General features: G+C 38.7%; 1 protein-coding gene across 3 annotated transcripts in view; it reads right to left on the minus strand.

The window, feature by feature from the left end:
- Positions 1–12,967: 12,967 nt before the first annotated feature.
- The window catches only part of FAR1 (fatty acyl-CoA reductase 1), a 79,879-nt gene continuing 74,801 nt past the window's right edge, over positions 12,968–18,045 (minus strand). For all 3 annotated transcript variants that reach the window (XM_034769961.1, XM_034769962.1, XM_034769963.1), the window contains exon 12: positions 12,968–15,991. In XM_034769961.1, the coding sequence (XP_034625852.1) occupies positions 15,829–15,991 (163 nt within the window). In that variant the 3' untranslated portion in view covers positions 12,968–15,828. The remainder of the gene's footprint in view (positions 15,992–18,045) is intronic.

The raw sequence follows: 18,045 nt of genomic DNA on the forward strand, positions 1-18,045 counted from the left end.
AGATCACCTGTCCAGATAACACCAGAGGGGAATGTCACAGTGAGAATTTCAGAAATGAGGTTGCTTTTTTATTATCTGAGTGTTCAGTTGCCTCTCACATTCAGCTCAGAGGACATTCTTTTTACTGTCTGTGGACAGGCCCATTTTAGACAACCTATCCTATCTTGCCACTGCATATCTAGCTCATCCTCAGGGTGCCTGACAAGAAAAGGTTACTCATTAAACCTGGATGCCAAACACCTGTGAAGCTACTCTGAGTGAAGGGAGCATCTGTGTTCAGATTCCCCCATTCTGAGTTATATGCCAATGTACAGATCATTGCTGGCACTGTGGGGACTAATTTCTTGCATTTCAACAAAAGTCCAACAAGCAAGAAATAGGATTTTTCCTACTTCCAAAATAAGTTAGAGCAATCTTACCATTTTAAACAAAAACAAAATGTGGATATTTGTCAGTATTGCCTCATTGCTCTGACATTGACTGGTTTTAATAATGCCCTGTAGTCCCAATACTTTTATGGTAAAGGTTAAAGTAAGGATATAATTAGAAGCAGGGTTATTTGACAAGTGTTTCCACCACCTAAAAATAAACAGAAAAAATAAATAAATAAATAGTGGAAGGTGCCTTTATATGCTACAGCTCTGTGTTTCAGTATTTCTGCTCTATCTATGAAGTCTGGTATTTGCCCACTTCAAAAGTATTTTTAGTTTACAAATTCATAGATTTAAATCACACTATTCCTTTCACATTAGCTCCAAACTAATACTGGACATTAGTTTCTAAAAATGATAGCTTAACGATGCTTTTTTTTAAAAAAAAGAATAATTCCTTTTCAGTATATATCTAAGCCAAATTTGGATCATTACTAGAGAAGCGTTTATAGTACTCGATTGCACAAAATACATTCCGTCAGTAAAATACTCTCAGCAACCTGATTCTCTTTATAATTCCAAGTCACATTCTCTGCTACTTAGCCCATTGTATTTCCAGCCACAGGTTGCTTAGCATCCAGTATTTGCTCTGGAATGTAGAAGCCAGCATGAAAGAGTAACTAATGCATCCGGAAACTGACTTATTAGGCTAAGTGTAGCACATTCCTATTAAAAATGAATGGGCTTGGTTTTAAATGAGGGTCACAAACAGTAAAAATTACCTTGTAGGCTTCTTTTTCCAAATGAAATATTTAACAGAGGAAAACCACAGGTGTCAGTGTCAGAGAGATTCATTGTAGTTTAAAAACTGCAACTGCATATTAAAAACAAGTTAGATTAATTCTGCTTGCTACTAAACCTGTGCACTTTAGGTAAGTACATAGTTTAGAATAGTATTTGTTGTAGCTATGAAGGAAAGAGAAATCTTTCATTTGTTTCCAAGAACAATATTAGTCATATTCCTGCTCAACCAGAAAACCTAAACCATGTTTTATTTAGTTACTAATGTATCTCAGTCACTAAAATATTTACAACCAAAAATGTACTACCTTTTCAGCACAAAATGCCCAATGCTTGGCTCCCCAAATCAGCACAAAAGCCCCAATCCTTAATGTTGAGACAACAAGATTTCAAAAGCTGGCTGAAACAAAGTGCTCCAAAAGAATGCCAAACACAGATTCTGGTGGAGCAAGAGAAAGTAGCTCCAGAAATCTGGACCTTCCACTGAGAAAGTCCTATTGCTGAGAAATGATTAAACCAGAAACCGTGTAGAAGCATCCTGCAAAATGATGTGGGGGAGAATAGTGATCTCTCAGATAGCTGGGTCACAGATAATATAAAGGCTTAAAGTTGAGTGAAGAGCGGAGGCTTCCTTGGCATAAAGGCAGAAGATTACAGTTTGAAATCTCTCCATGGGTCCTCTACTACTGGATTATTTAGCGGGACTGGTATTCAAGTTTCCAGCTGAGAAGAGGTTACATTTAAAGCTTGAGACCCTGCGCAACGGGGAATTTTTGGACACAGTGTGCCCTTTTTTTGGTCAATTACACTGGTGAAACTCATGGACTTCAGTGGGGTTGCACAGTTTTAACTAACTGCAGAATATACATCACTGTACCGTAGTTATTTATTAGCCAGAAATTTACCACTACAGGTGTATATTGGTGCTTTACACAACACAAAAAGAGCAACTCCCTTAGCTAAACTGCTTAATGCCTATGTTAAACAAACAGGAGACAATAGGGGGTCTTGGGGCAAGAGAGGTTTGAAAGACAAAGCCATACAAAATGATGGGGTTATTTGGAAGGTTCACACCCACCCACATCATCCCAGGAAAGTTACACAGCATTGTTGTTTTTAATATATTTAAAACTATAGTTTAAGCACCTCCTTAAATAATTGGGTTTGTGAAGAGTCTTGAAAAAGGTGGAGGCATAGCAAATGGGTCTTGAAGTGTCACGCCTCCATCGAATCACAATAGGTGTTAAGTCCCCATGTACTAATATATCTAAAAACTTTATGAGAATCAGGAAATAGCCCCTTACTGTACACATACAAGAAAAGAAATTTGTGATTGCTTTATATCATCTATCTGACCTAGTTCCTCCCATACAAGAGTTGACTCTGCTGTGTATAATCCCTCCCCCACCCTTCTTGTATCATTCTCAAATACCACGGCCAGCCGGCCAAGCAGCCTCCCTTCAGGAAGCCCTCCAACTGTCAAGTTTCAAAGAAAACCTCCCAGAGGGGTAGGGGAACAGCAGCTGGAGTTACCAGCAAGGACTGCAGTGCCCTATCATTAACACTTTAATACAGGCAAGACACCATCTGTTTCACTGCTTCTCCTCCCCTCAGTCCTGAAACTGAAAGTATTTCTGTAGGATGGACAAAGTGGAAGAAGGGCCCATTGGGTTAGCAATGTTGGAGCACATTTGCTGATATACCTGGGCAGGGTAGGTAAGGGAACAGTTTTAGGGAAAATTAAAAATATACAAGAAATATACTTATCACATTTTTCTTATGGTGTCATTACTTCATTACTATTTCCTCTATATAGGGCAGGAACAACACCTTCCTGTGTATTTGTATAGCTCTGAGCACAATGAAGCTTTTAGGTGCTTCTATATAATACATGCAATAATAAAAGGAACACTGTCAAGATGTATCAGAGGGGTAGCCGTGTTAGTCTGGATCTGTAAAAAGCAACAAAGAGTCCTGTGGCACCTTATAGACTAAGACATATTGGAGCATGTGCTTTCGTGGGTGAATACCCACTTTGTCAGACGCATGCACCACGAAAGCTTATGCTTCAATATGTCTGTTAGCCTATAATGGGCCACAGGACTGTCGCTTTTTACTGTCAAGATGGATAAGCTTCCCCTCATAACTTATCAAGTATCCACTTCACATGCTCACGATTTAACTCACTATTTGTCCTACCTAGAATGGGATCATCACACAATCCAGTCTTTGGGTTTTCATCTTTTTCTTTACCTTTCAAACTCAGTGAGATTTAGAACCTTTCACTGGTTTGAATCTGGATCATGGCTGAAGATTTGTAAATTGTTGTTTGCTGCTGTTACTTGCTCATGTGAAATTAACTGTAGTCTCAGTACAAGCCCTATGCACAAATATAAACACAAGCCATCACTGACAGGATCAGCAGAGAAGCTAAGGCACAAGTGAACATGAAAACAAAAGGGTTCAATATTTGTATCTTGGTCAGAGATGAGACATATTGGCAAGGCAGTGTAGGGAAGTTTGTGCAGTTGCCTATGATGTATCTATTCTGTGCAAAAATAGTTCTCTCTAGTTCTGGTACATTTCATGGAAGCTAAATTTACTTAAGAACCTGCAAAGCAATTCCACTACACTCCTGTTTGAAACTGACTACATTTATGACAACTAGACAACTCTCAGTCAAGATGGAATGATGTTCAATTCCCCTTCTACTGGCTAGACAAACTTAGAAATGAAAAAGAATATAAGAACATTAAAACAGCCATACTGGGTCAGACCAAGGTCCATCTAGCCCAGTATCCCGTCTTCTGACAGTGGCCAGTGCCAGGTGCCCCAGAAGGAATAAAGAGAACAGGTAACACTGCTCCACAGCCAAAATGCTTCTGAAATAAATGTAGTCAAACTTTACTAATTCTGGGTCACTGAGAACAAAAAGGATGCTTAAAATTGTTGATTGGCTCTAGTTTTCAAGATATGCTATTGGGTCAGTATATAAGACCCTTGACTTGGGAATGGCAGAGGACAAGTGAGTTATAAAGGGAAGGGATCTCAATTTAAACCAGAAATGACTAAAATACATCTTTGATTGAATCTATGAATAAATCTATGAGGGTTTGGACAGTACTTGCTTTTTAGGCAAAACAATGAATGATGCAATCTGAAGCTGGTATTGTGTCATACAGGATATTAATTGCATCATGTTATTCCTAGAAGTCATGGATGATGCAATCGTAACAAAGCTTACATCACTCTGAACAAATTGCCCTATATCAGCTCTAGAAATCATACAGTGTCGTGCTCTCTTATTTGTCAATGTTTGATTTTGCAAAGGGACACATTTCTGTTTAGCCAAAGTGAGCAGAGATGCCTCGTACTTGTGTGAACAGTGCAGATAACTTCTGCTATGTTTGTGGTGAAGTGGCTTTTGCATCACAAAAACGCAATATAACCACTATGGTTAAGAAAGCCTATCACCTTTATTTTGGCTGCAAAATTGGAGATCAGGACAAGAGGTGGGCCCCACACATATGCTGCAACACTTGTGCAACAAATCTTCGCCAGTGGTTGAACAGGAAAAGGAAATCTATGCCTTTTGCAGTGCCAATGATTTGGAGAGAGCCAACAGATCATACCAGCAATTGTTACTTCTGCATGGCGCCTCCAGTTGGGAAAGGTATGTCAAAGAAGAAAAAAAGTGGACTGTGCATTATCCAAACATTCCATCAGCTATACGCCCAGTACACCATGGAGAAGGACTGCCAGTTCCTTATGCACCAGAATCATTCTCACTTGAGTCAGACGAGGAAGAGGATGAAACTTCTGGTCCTGAACCATCAATGTCACAGGACCCACATTTTCTCCCATCATCCTCCTCTGAACCACACCTCATAACACAAGGTGAACTGAATGACCTCGTCAGGGATTTGGAACTACCCAAGAGTAAAGCAGAGCTGTTGGGCTCCAGACTACAGCAATGGAAGCTCCTGGCAGGTGATATTAGGGTTTCCATGTTCCGTGACCGTCAAAAGGATCTTGTCCCATTCTTCTTCATGGAAGGTGAGCTTGTAGCCTGCAACAACTTCGATGGTGTGATGGCAGCCCTCAACATAGTTCACGATCCAGATGAGTGGAGACTGTTCATTGATTCATCGAAGACGAGTCTTAAAGCTGTTTTACTGCATAATGGCAATGTTTTGTCATCAATTCCAGTTGGTCATGCAGTCCATATGAAGGAAACCCATGACAACGTGAAACAACTTTTGAGGTGCATAAACTATGACCAACATCAGTGGCAGCTTTGTGGCGATCTGAAGGTTGTTGCTCTCTTGCTTTGTCTGCAGACTGGATACACAAAGTACTGCTGTTTTCTCTGCGAATGGGATAGTTGTGCAAGAGATTCCCACTACATCAAGAAAGATTGGCCACTCCGACAGTCATTGGAGCCTGGGAGGAAAAGTGTTCAGCATCCACCACTTGTTGAATCAAGCAAGATTTTGTTACCACCCTTACACATCAAGCTGGGTCTGATGAAGAACTTTGTCAAGGCCATTGACAAAACACAAGCAGCTTTCAAGTACCTCCGTGGAAAATTCCCAAGGTTAAGTGAAGCTAAGATAAAGGAAGGTGTCTTTGTTGGTCCTCAGATTCGTGAACTTCTTCGAGATGATGCATTTGACCATGCACTGCATGGCAAGGAAAAAAGACTGCATGGAAAGCCTTCCAGTTAGTGGCAATAAATTTTCTCGGAAACAACCAGGCCGACAACTACAGGTTGTTGGTGGAAAACCTCCTCAAGGCATACAAAAGCCTTGGTTGCAACATGTCACTAAAGATACATTTTTTGCACACTCATCTAGATTTTTTTTCCCACCAAACTTTGGAGCAGTGAGCGACGAGCACGGCGAGCAATTTCACCAGGACATTGCAGCAATGGAGAAACGCTATCAGGGCAAATGGAGCCCATCAATGCTTGCAGACTATTGCTGGACAGTGACAAGAGATGCTCCATTTAATGAAAACAAGAGACAAGCCAAGAAGCGCCGAGTAGGACTAAACTATGTACATAATAGTTTTTTGCCTTTTGTTTCATAATACATTTTATTTATATAACCCTTTTGCTGATTTTTAAAGTGTTACATAAACAGGACAGGTGAAATATTATGTAAAGCAACCTTAAACACATGAAGACCTAGGTTTACAATTTATGATTAAAAACATATATAGATAGATAGATAGACAGATAAAATGTAAAACCTTAACTATCTTAGAAACAATAGCCAGTTGTTTTAATTGTCTTATTTGAATTCAGCACATCAAAAATACATAATAAGTAGCACATTTTATCTCTGAAGCAGATGACTTCTCAAAAATTGTAGACCAGTGTAATCATCAAGTGATCCATCCCTTGTCATTCATTCCCAGCTTCTGGCAATTACATGCTTGTTGACCCCTTCAAAGAATTCTAGTAGATTGGTTAGGCATGATTTCCCTTTACAAAAACCATGTTGACTCTTCCAACAAATTATGTTTATCTATTTGTCTGACAATTTTGTTCTTTACTATATTTTCAACCAGTTTGCCTGGTACTGAATTCTGGCTTACTGGCCTGTAATTGCCGGGATCACTTCTGGAGCGCTTTTTTTAAAAATTGGCATCATCTTAGCTATCCTGCAGTCATTTGGTACAGAAGCGGATTTAAATGATAGGTTACAAACTACAGTTAGTTCTACAATTTCACATTTGAGTTGCTTCAGAACTCTCGGGTGAATACCATCTGGTTCTGGTGTCTTATTACTGTTTAGTTTATCAATTTGTTCCAAAACCTCCTCTAGTAACACCTCAATCTTGAAAAAAAGAACAGGAGTACTTGTGGCACCCTAGAGACTAACAAATTTATTTGAGCATAAGCTTTCGTGGGCTACAGCCCACTTCTTCGGATGCATAGAATGGAACATATATTGAGGAGATATATATACACACACATACAGAGAGCATGAAAAGGTGGGAGTTGTCTTACCAACTCTGAGAGGCCAATTAAGTAAGAGGAAAACACTTTTGAAGTGATAATCAAGATAGCCCAGTACAGACAGTTTGATAAGAAGTGTGAGAATACTTACATGAGGAGATAGATTCAATGTTTGTACTGGCTCAGCCATTCCCAGTCTCTGTTCAAACCTAAGCTGATTGTATCTAGTTTGCATATCAATCTTGGACAGTTCCTCAGATTTGTCATCTAAACAGAATGGCTCAGGTTTGGGAATCTCACTCACATCTTCAGCCGTGAAGACCGATGCAAAGAATCCATTTAATTTCTCCGCAATGGCCTTATCGTCCTTGAGTGCTCTTTAACATCTTGATCATCCAGTGGCCCCATTGGTTGTTTAGCGGGCTTCTTGTTTCGGATGTACTTAGATTTTTTGCTATTATTTTTTTTTTGAGTCTTTGGCTAGCTGTTCTTCAAATTCTTTTTGGCCTTCCTAATTATATTTTTACACTTTGTTTGCCAGAGAGTTTGTACTTTTTATTTTCCTCCAGGACAAAATCAAGAATTGCCTTTCCTCTTGTGGGTTCCAGGACTAGCTGTTCCAATAAGCAGTCATTTAAGGGGTCAAGAAACTTCATCTCTGCATCCCGTCCTGAGGTGACACGTACCCAGTCAATATGGGGATAGCTGAAATCACCCATTATTATTATTTTTTTTTTATAGCCTCTCATCTCCCTGAGCATTTCACAGTCACTATCACCATCCTGGTCAGGTGGTCAGTAATGCATCTCATCTGTTATAGTCTTATTAGAGCATGGAATTACTATCCACAGAGATTCTATGGTACCGTTTGGTTCATTTAAGATTTTTACTTCATTTGATTCTTTCACATATAGTACCATCCCCCACCAGCATGACACTTTGTCCTTCCGATATATTTTGTACCCTGGTATTACTGTGCCCCATTGATTATCCTCATTTAACCAAGTTTCTGTGATGCCTATTACATCAATAGCCTCATTTAATATGAGGCACTCTAGTTCACCCATCTTAGATAATTTAGACTTCTAGCATTGGTATATAAGCACTTTAAAAACTTGTCACTTTTTAGCTATCCTCTATTACATGATGTAATTGAATGAGACTCTTTCATTTGACTTTTTCTCATCAGATCCTACCTGTATTTTTATAGTCTTCCATCTTCTCCTCTTTACTAGGAAATAGAGAATCTCCATTATAGATCTTCCCCTAAAGGATGCCTCTGTCCGAACTACATGCTCCTCTGCACCTGCCAGCTTTCCCCCAGCTCTTAGTTTAAAAACTGCTCTATGCTGGCACTTAAAATTAAAAAGGTCAATCTGGCTCCATTTTGATTTAATTTAATTTAGCATTTCAGAGAATGCTACCATGGAGGTCCTGGACCTCAAGTCATCTGGTCCACCCCTCTACCAATACAGGATGGTTCCTTCTATGCATTCTCTTTTGTTTCATAGTTATTTATGAGTTCCAAAGCAATAAAGCTTCCACCACTTTCCACAAGAGCCTTTAAATGTAATATTCTGCCTACCAGTAAGATGTTCCTAATATTTAGCCTGAATTGCCCCATTTTATAGTATCACCCATTACTGCCCTTGTACAGTAACTCCTTGCTTAACCTTGTAGTTATGTTCCTGAAAAATGCGACTAAGTGAAATGATGTTAAGTGAATCCAATTTCGCCATAAGAATTAATGTAAATGGTTAGGTTCCAGGGAAATTTTTTTTCACCAGACAAAAAAACTATATATTATATAGATATACACACAGTGTATGTTTTAAACAAACAATTTAATACTGTTCACAGCTATGATGATTGTGAAGCTTGGTTGAGGTAGTGAAATTAGAGGGTGGAAGAGGGAGGGATATTTCCTAGGGAATGCCTTACTCCTAAATGATGAACTAGCACTCGGCAGAGCCCTCAAGGGTTAACACATTGTTGTTAATGTAGCCTCTCACACAAGGCAGCACGAACATGAGGGAGGGGAGACAGCATAGCAGACAGGGACAGACCCACCCCTTGTGTGTGGGAGAGAGAGAGATGCACACTGCCCCTTTAAGTAAGGTGACCCACTCTTAAGTGCACTGTCTTTTTAAGTGGATCGGGAAGTTGAGCTAGCAGCTGCTGCCCCAAGCTCGCTGTCTCTCCCTCCGTGTCCCCTCCTTGCTCTATATGGAGAAGGGATAAGGGGGGGTGCAGGAGCAGGGGGACACCCTGACTGTCAGGACTGAGATCCCCACTTTGAACTTTAGGGTACAAATGTAGGGGCCTGCGTGAANTACTGTACACAGGACAGCTATTACCCTTCCCTTTATAGTTATGACACTGACATTAGCCTCCCCCATTCCCAGCAAGCAGGAGTCTCTGAGAGCAGCTCCAAGGCAGAGGGCAGGAGCAGCACATGGCAGTGGGGGAGGGACAGCTGAACTGCCAATTGATAAGCCTGCTGGGCGGGCTGCAGCACATGGAACTTAGGAGAGTGGGGGAGTTGATAGGAGGGCTGCTGGTCCACCCTGGTTACAAGCCCCCACCAGCTAACTGCAACGGGCTGTTCTTCCTGCAAGCAGTGGACAAAGCTGGCAGCTGCCAGATAGCTCAGTGGTTTGAGCATTAGCCTGCTAAACTCAGGGTTGTGAGCTCAATTCTTGAGGGAACCAATGAGGGAACTGGGGTTAAAACAAAAAAAAAAAAAAAACCCTCTCTGGGGATTGGTCCTGCTTTGAGCAGGGGGTTGGACTAGATGGTCTCCTGAGGTCCCTTCCAACCTTGATATTCTATTTTATGTTCCCTAATTGATCAGCAACGAAACAACGTTAACTGGGATGACTAAATGAGGAGTTACTATACCAATCTAAATATTTCCATCTGTCATATGCTTGTAGAGGACTGTTATACTCTCTGCCCCCTTCTCATCACTGCTTACTATATATTTAGCTTTTAATCTTTCCTTATAAAATCAGCCCTGCCCCACACTCCACTTTTGTTGCATATTGGAAAAATGAATAAAGGAGAGAGCATGCAGTAACCTGCGAGCCCAGAACTAAACATTATATTCCAGGTGTAATCTCACTAGAGGCATACAGAAAGGGATTGTCTTAGCCAATTACATATTAATATGTAAGTTGCTGTCCAAAGATCTCGACATTACTACTTTCCAGGTTCATCACTCCAATTGATTACATGGGTGTAGGGGAAGTTTTGACCACATGTATTGGCTTATATTACCAAAATGAATAATTATTTCTTACTTGCATTCTCTCTCCTATCACTAATGCGCCGAACTAGGATCAAGGGGTCCCTTAGAGATTAAACAATGATACTTCAGGGTTTTTTATTTAATGCCTTACTTGTATCATAACATCAGCAAGTTTTGTATGTTACTGCAATCTTTTAGCTATTTTGCTTATTTTGCACGTGAAGTCCAGTGTACAGTGCCACTGAAGTACTATTAGGAAGATTTATACAGGTCAAGTCCAAACAAGTCAACAATGCGTGTGGATGGGAAGAAGCAGAGTAGATGGTTGCTATGTCTGTCATCCCTTTCCAGGGAGGCCAAGCACTCACCTAGCAATTCTAGAATATTACAATTCTAGATTTTGTGTCATCTTCAGTTTCACTTTTTTAAAGGGAGAGAGAGACTAGATTACCCTCAACAATGTTGGGGTTTTAGTTGTTGCTCTCTAGACTGCTATAGAATGTTCGCTATGATGGTCAGAGAAATGCCACATACTGCACTTTTTAAAAAATGTAAGTTTTTACTATCTGTATCTCTACAGTGCCTACCACAATGAAACCCAACAATAAAAATAAAAATGTTTTCATTTTGGGGAAAATCAGAGTGTCCTAATTACTGCCCTGAGAGGAACAGCCATTCAATTAGTAAGTGAAATTAAATGCCACTGTCAGCAGCCACCATACTAGAAGTTGATAGGATGCAACAGAATTAAGAGAAAAATCCCACACATTGCATTCAAATCACCCTTCGTCATGCTTTAAATTTTACTTCAGTACATTTCTAAACTAATCAGAACTTTTAACCTCACCAGTCATTATTTTCATTTCCCACAGTAATGCACACAGTTAAAATTGCTCAAAGCTGTCATTGTTTCAGCCCCTCCATATCATGAAAAGACAAGATGGTAGTATAATTACTAATTATCTATCAATATGAGTTACAGTTCTGTTGAAGGGTAGAGAAAGCCAAAGAGACTTCCAACCTCATACCACAAAAAGTAACCAGATAGTGTTGGAGGGAAAATGGGTTTGAGCTTATAAATAAATCCTGAAAGTGGAAGCACAGTTAAAATGTACCTTGAGGGGACAGAGAAATAGAACTGTTGGTGAAGTTAACTAACCTTTTATTTATCCAGTCATCTGAAACAGACAAAAGAAAGAGCAAGCTTCTTCAAACAGACAAAGCCAAAGTAGATGCATTGCAAGAGGCACTATAATAAATTTAAGAAAAGCCTGAAGTTAAAAAGGAAAAAATGAGGCCCTATGAATCCAGTTCACATTCTCCCCTACCCACTACACTGCAGATTTGAAGCAGGAGTGGGTAATTCACACTTACACTGTTCACTGAACTATTGCATAGCTTCTAGCAAGTCACAAGTACTGTGAACACTTTAATCTTTTCCATATTGAGCAAACATTTTTTAAAAGGACAGCATGAATAGAATATATTTTAAGCATTTGCTGGCATTTTTCTACAGCAGTGTCCTAGCTTTGTTTCTTTATTAAATTATCAGTTTGTCCCTCAGTATCATATGAAGTATGCAAATTTAGTGCTAGTTAATATTTTATCCACACCTCTCATCTCTCCTATATAAAAGGATACGTGTTTCCTTAGATCTGACATTTACTTCAGTTTGACATAACCATCCCTGTAAATTATTGTTAATACTAGATTAGGAATTTATGAAGGAAGGTTATCAAATTTGGTATATCGTTTATAGTTTCCTGCAATACCAATATTTTTCATTTCCTTTTGCATCGTTGTTCCAAAATCTGAGTCTTAGAGAGAGAGAGAGAGAGAGAGAGAGAGAGTGTGTGTGTGTGTGTGTGTCAAGAATTAACAAACAAGTCCAACCTATCATGCTTACCAGTGTAATCTTTCAAAGGGCAAGTGAAAACAGGCATTAATGTCGTGCCTTAGCCCTGGTGAGTTATGAACACTGTTTTTGTACAAAGCTAACAGCACTTCCTCCTGCATTCTCCTCAAAAGTTCCAGGTTTTCCGTCTCTGTGGTACAGTGATTGCAATTCACTCATGCAAACTTAAAGCCTACAGCTTATTGCAAAGCCACGATGTACTGCACATTTGGTTGGAATAAACTTGTGGCATTAACTAGTATTTCCTTAGGTTTCATATTTTAGGTATATTTTCCTCCTAACCTTCAACCCTTTTACCTGCAAAAGGAAGTATTCATGCACTCAGATATACAGAAATTAACATTACCAACAAAGAGATGGTGATAGTGAGTAACAAACTTCAATATACCCAAAAATTCCTAGCTATGCACTTGAGCAATACCTCATAAAAATCTTAGTCTGTGCTCCGTCCTCTTAAATAAAAAACAACAGTATGAGAGATACAGAAAGTCTAGTTGGTAATGGTAAGAAAACACAAAAATGCATATGTATCTACAAAGAGCTTATCAAGATAGTATAACCTTGAATTCTGTAAATTCTATTTTCAATTAAGTATTCCACACAATTTAACTCAAAACTTGAGAAATTCAGTATATGTAAAGATGCAATAAATATTATAAACGGCATATTTAAGGGATTTGTTTATTTTTGGTTTACAAACAAAGGCACCCAATGTTTCTATCGATGTCTTATAAAAGCTTACAGATTTAACATTTCTTTTAGAGTATCTGTTCCTATGGCAGAAAATTCCATTATAGGAAAAAGCACTTTTCCCTTGGTCCCATATTTTAAATACCGGTATACCCGTTTAATGACCATCTGTTTTCAGACTGCTCTTCCTCCTACTTAACATGTCAGATTTCACTGTTATTTAGTGAGTTACAGGACACATTAACCTTACGGTATCAAAATATAGATCCAGTATGTTCTCATTAATATTTATAGTTCTGGAAACAGAAAACTGCAAACATTAATACGAAAAAAAAAAAGCAAAAATATAGTGTCCTATATGGAAAAAAAGTGCCTTCAGATACAATTTTAATGGCGGATTCATGTGGAATGACAGAATAAATGTACTTAATGTGATAAGTCACTATCATGAATTAAACAGGGTGACTGATGAATTTGTGTATGAAACAAAACTAGTAATCTACAGCTAATCATAGTCTCAATTATAAAGAAAAGCCTGGGGTTTTTAAATGGTTAAGTTTACATGGAAAAGATTAGAGATTCTTATGCTCAAAATGATGCAATTACTTCAGTCATTTATTCATTCAATAGCAGAGATTCCTTTAAAGAGTGCTATGGACAAGAAAAATCAACTCAATGGCTTCATAATTCTCAGTTGCTCAGTTTAAAGGAATTATCATTAAAGGAACTATGTAAAAAACAAGTTATGGTTACAGAGAGAAAAAGTTGTTTAACTATTAATTTCACAATCTTGATATATTTGGGCCTCTTTCCAAGTTCACCCACATACCAAGAATGGAAAAGGTGGGTCATTAGATTCCAGGCACTTTCTGCAGAAAATCTACATTTCATTAACAGTATATTTTCAAGTCCAATAACAGAAGATGCACAGGGAGGCAGCTATGACAAATACATTAGGAATATTACAGTTAAGTGTAACATTTCGAATCACAAAAGCCACAATTTATTGTAGTTTCAACCAGTGTTTGAGGTCTCTCACACTTCATGGTGTGGTCCTAAACCATTATAGTTTTGTATCACTGTAAAGAATATACACACAAGTATCTTTAAAAGGAGGTAAGGTTTTAAGTACTTACTACAGAGTATTTAGCTTCAACAAAGGAAGCTGTTCTCTTTCCAAAATTAGATATACACCCATGTGAAATAAAATGTTTTCCTTTCAAGTTAGCTTTTCATAAGAACAGCAAAATAAGCTCATTGCACACTTATTTCAAATGGGAAAAGAAAACAAATATGTATATATGTTTTATGTAATTTTTGTATGATTAATTCAAAATTTACCTTTCCAGGCATATTCAAAAACACATACTGGATTTAAGTACAGCACAAACTGATCATTTTAACGAGAACATACCATGTAGGTGTGCAGGTCAGTGTGTCAAATAAAAGCAATGTTAAAAATGTTTTAAAATAGAATTGTAGGCAATTGAGATACAAAGGGAAATTCATTAAGTGTTGCATTAAAATAGAATTCAGCTGTTTCTTGCAGTTATTCAATGCATATTCCTCCTGCTAAAACAAAATAGACATGCAGAAAAATAGATTTCTTCAATTTTAGCCAAGAGTTTGCTACTAAATATTGTAAACTTAAAAAATTCTTAATTTATTTAAGATGTGTAGGATTCCTCTTCTCCCTACCTCCCCAGTGAAATGCAGGTTTGTGTTGGATCATTTTTAATGTGTTTTTTGCAAGTACGTTAACTTCAATCCTTCACGTAGTAAGAGGATTTTGTTGAGATTATGATTATAGAAGATGGCATACTTTGCTAAACCATTTTTATCTGACGGAGAATATACAATTTGTCTTAGCCAACCAGAACTTAAATATTCTATGAATAATATAAATAGTAGCAAATAATATAGAAATTCCTCTGGAAGAGGTCATTCTTGAACTACTTGTGTAATTATTGTCTCTGTATTCCTGATCTAGCCATCATCTAGGGTGAAGAAATTCAACAGCTTGCATCTCTGTTCTTTTCACGGTTATTGTTCCTTTCCTTTTATTTCTTTTTTCAATAAAAGGACTGATTCTGCTTTCAGACATGCAAATGGTTTTCACTGACTTTAATGGGAGTTTCATGACAGTATATAAGGGCAGAATTAATCAGTGTGTGCATTTTGAAGACTAGATCAGACAACTAGCCTTTCAATTAAGAGAGATGCATTTCTTTTAATGAAGGAGTCTTCATCATATCCTTACAATCTTTGAGGAAGGAAGTGAGGGAAAGGTGATAAAAGTCAAGAACAGAACAACATAAGGAGCTATCAGTAATTTACAAAGATCCACAGTCACTCATATGGGCTTGTAAAGGGACAAAACTAACCTAGGATAATCTCAAATAAATAGGTCTACAAACTGAGTCAATATTTTGTTGTTCTTACTGAATGTGCCTATTTACAGTAAAAATTAAAATCAGAAGTTAATTGTTAAGGCAGATTTCAATCAAATGCATTCCAGAATTGCACAGTTATATTGGCCAATAATCCAAATGTTTCTGCCTAGGCCAAAGAGTTAAACTTGCCGTGGATAAATTTTTGTTTGTAATACTAACACATCCGTCTAATGCCAATTTGATCCAGTATTCAACTGTTTTATTCTCTAAGTTTTTATCGAATACACAATTAAACATTACATATACTGTACTGTATATTTCACACTCCGGGTCTAAGATGATTTCATGTTTTTACAAAAGATGAGATGACTAAGTACATTTTACAGGCTTTGTGCAGTTAGACCACCATATGCATAGATGTCCTAATGCTAAAATTCTTCTCTTCAGTATCTCATAGTACTGGATGCTCTAAAGTAGGAGAGGAACTTGTAACACAGACTAACCACGAAGTACCAGATGTTTCTCGCCATTTGTGATCTTGCAATAAAGATACGCCAGATCAGGATCACAAGGACTGTATTGAAGCCATAACGTATGTTCCTTAACCTGGGAAAGAATTAAAGAAATATAAAAACTGTAAGTGTTGAGAAAACACTGAGCTGTGCACATGAAAGATGCTATAGAAGTGCAACCTCTAATTTATTATGGAATTTAAGGCATTCCACGCTTCTCACACCTCAAGTTGCACTGTAGGCCAAATTAACTGAACGAAGGGGCAGCAGCTCATCTGCAGTCATCTCAGAGGGCTGGGACCAGACTTAATTATTGAGAAAGGGGCTTGGCAGGAACGGAGAGGAAAACCACATAACTGGGTTAGTAACTGTACTACAGAATAAACTGAAATATAATATGCCAACAGTAAAGAGTATTTATCAAGCAAATTCAAGGCCAACACATGGTCGTTTTCCCAGGTATTTTTTAGAAAGGACACTAATCCTTAGTTTCCAGAACATGCACCATTCATTTCTTTAATAGGTTTAGCATACACAGTACTGACTGACTGTGGCTGACAAAAAAAAAAAAATTGTAGGTTTTTCAGCTATGGGAACCCTAGAACTCACCTACAACTTTAGACTTACTCCTTTCGAAGGCAGAATCTCAGACCATTTTAAACGCTTAAAAATATTTAATCTTCTTTGTAATACATCTCTGAAGGTAGGTAGTCTTCAGAGGTGTGAATCCAAGATGGTGGCCCTAAACCATGTAACAGGACTTTGTAGCTTCTCTAATCTGCTGTCATTCGGTTTTTGCTCTTTTTTTATTTAAAATAAGCACAATTAGTATGAGTATTGCAGACATAGCTCAAAAAACAAAATGCAGTCAAATAGACACAATAGAACTACTTCACTCTCTAGATCGGCTGAATCATTTGCCTGTTTGCAGCCTCTTTAAAAAAAATAGTTATAACACTATTTGTATCATGTAAAAAGTGTTCTCTTGCTCCCTGACTGGCGAGAGATCTGTTCTTAAGGTAGACCGACGTAATTAAATTGATTCTCCTCTTTACAAAGCTGGATAAACTGCTTGGTGAATTTTAAAACTACTCTGTTGGCCAAACAGATCCTTCTTCACACCAAACAAAAACAAAAACAAAAAACAAAACAAAAAAAAAAACAAAAAAAAGACATTGTGACTCTTACAACTTTTAAGCACTGTAAAAGTTGCACTGAAATCTACATATCAAGAAGATTAAGTTTATGAATTTCCAGAGCGCACATCACTGTAACATCTGGACAAAAATATTTAAATGTTCTCATAATCAGCTGTGTAGGATTTACATATAAAGGTAGTGGGGATTACAATACAACTTTACACGTGGAGATACTATGGGACCTCTATAGTAACACAGAAGAAAAGTTACTGACAAAGGAAGCCATTCAGTTTGTGATAAACAAGTGTTGCTCAGTATCTGAATGTGAGATGCTGAAGATGGTCAAAGCTGCCTTAATGCAAGTGATTTAGTGGCTTTTTGTTTATTTTCACATAGTGGCCAATTCATCTAAGCGCCATAACTGTAGCTACTATATTACTGTGCTTCCAGACACTAGATGACACCAAGTTCTCGTCTCACTCTTCCTTAGTAACTGGCGGCAGAACTGCTCAATAGACAAAGCTCTGGTGATCTTTAACTGGCTCTTCTGCTGTGCAGCTCAGTCTTTTCTTTACCTTACTAGAGACAAGATATAGTAGCATAGGGTTACCATATCTAATAAATAAAAAAAGAGGACCCTCCACGGGCCCTGGCCCCACCCATTTCCCCACCCCTAACCCCGCCCTAACTCCGCCCCCTCCTCCCTCCCACTCCTAGCCACGGGGAAAGGGCTGCCCCAGCACTACCGGCTTCAGGGTTTGCCGGGCAGCCCCCAGACCCTGCACCCCCGGCCAGCGCTTCCCCAGCGCAGCTGGAGCCCGGGAGGGGAAGCGCCCAGCCGGGGGCGCAGGGTCTGGAGGCTGCCCGGCAAACCGTGAAGCCGGTAGCACTTGGGCTTCGGGCAGCCCCCTTGCCTCCGGACCCTGCGCCCCCGGCCGGGCACTTCCCCTCCCGGGCTCCGGCGGTGCAGGGTCCGGAGGTATGGGGGCTGCCCAAAGCCCGTAGCGCT

This window comes from Trachemys scripta, chromosome 4 (genome assembly GCF_013100865.1).
Source record: "Trachemys scripta elegans isolate TJP31775 chromosome 4, CAS_Tse_1.0, whole genome shotgun sequence".
Classification (NCBI taxonomy): domain Eukaryota; kingdom Metazoa; phylum Chordata; order Testudines; family Emydidae; genus Trachemys; species Trachemys scripta.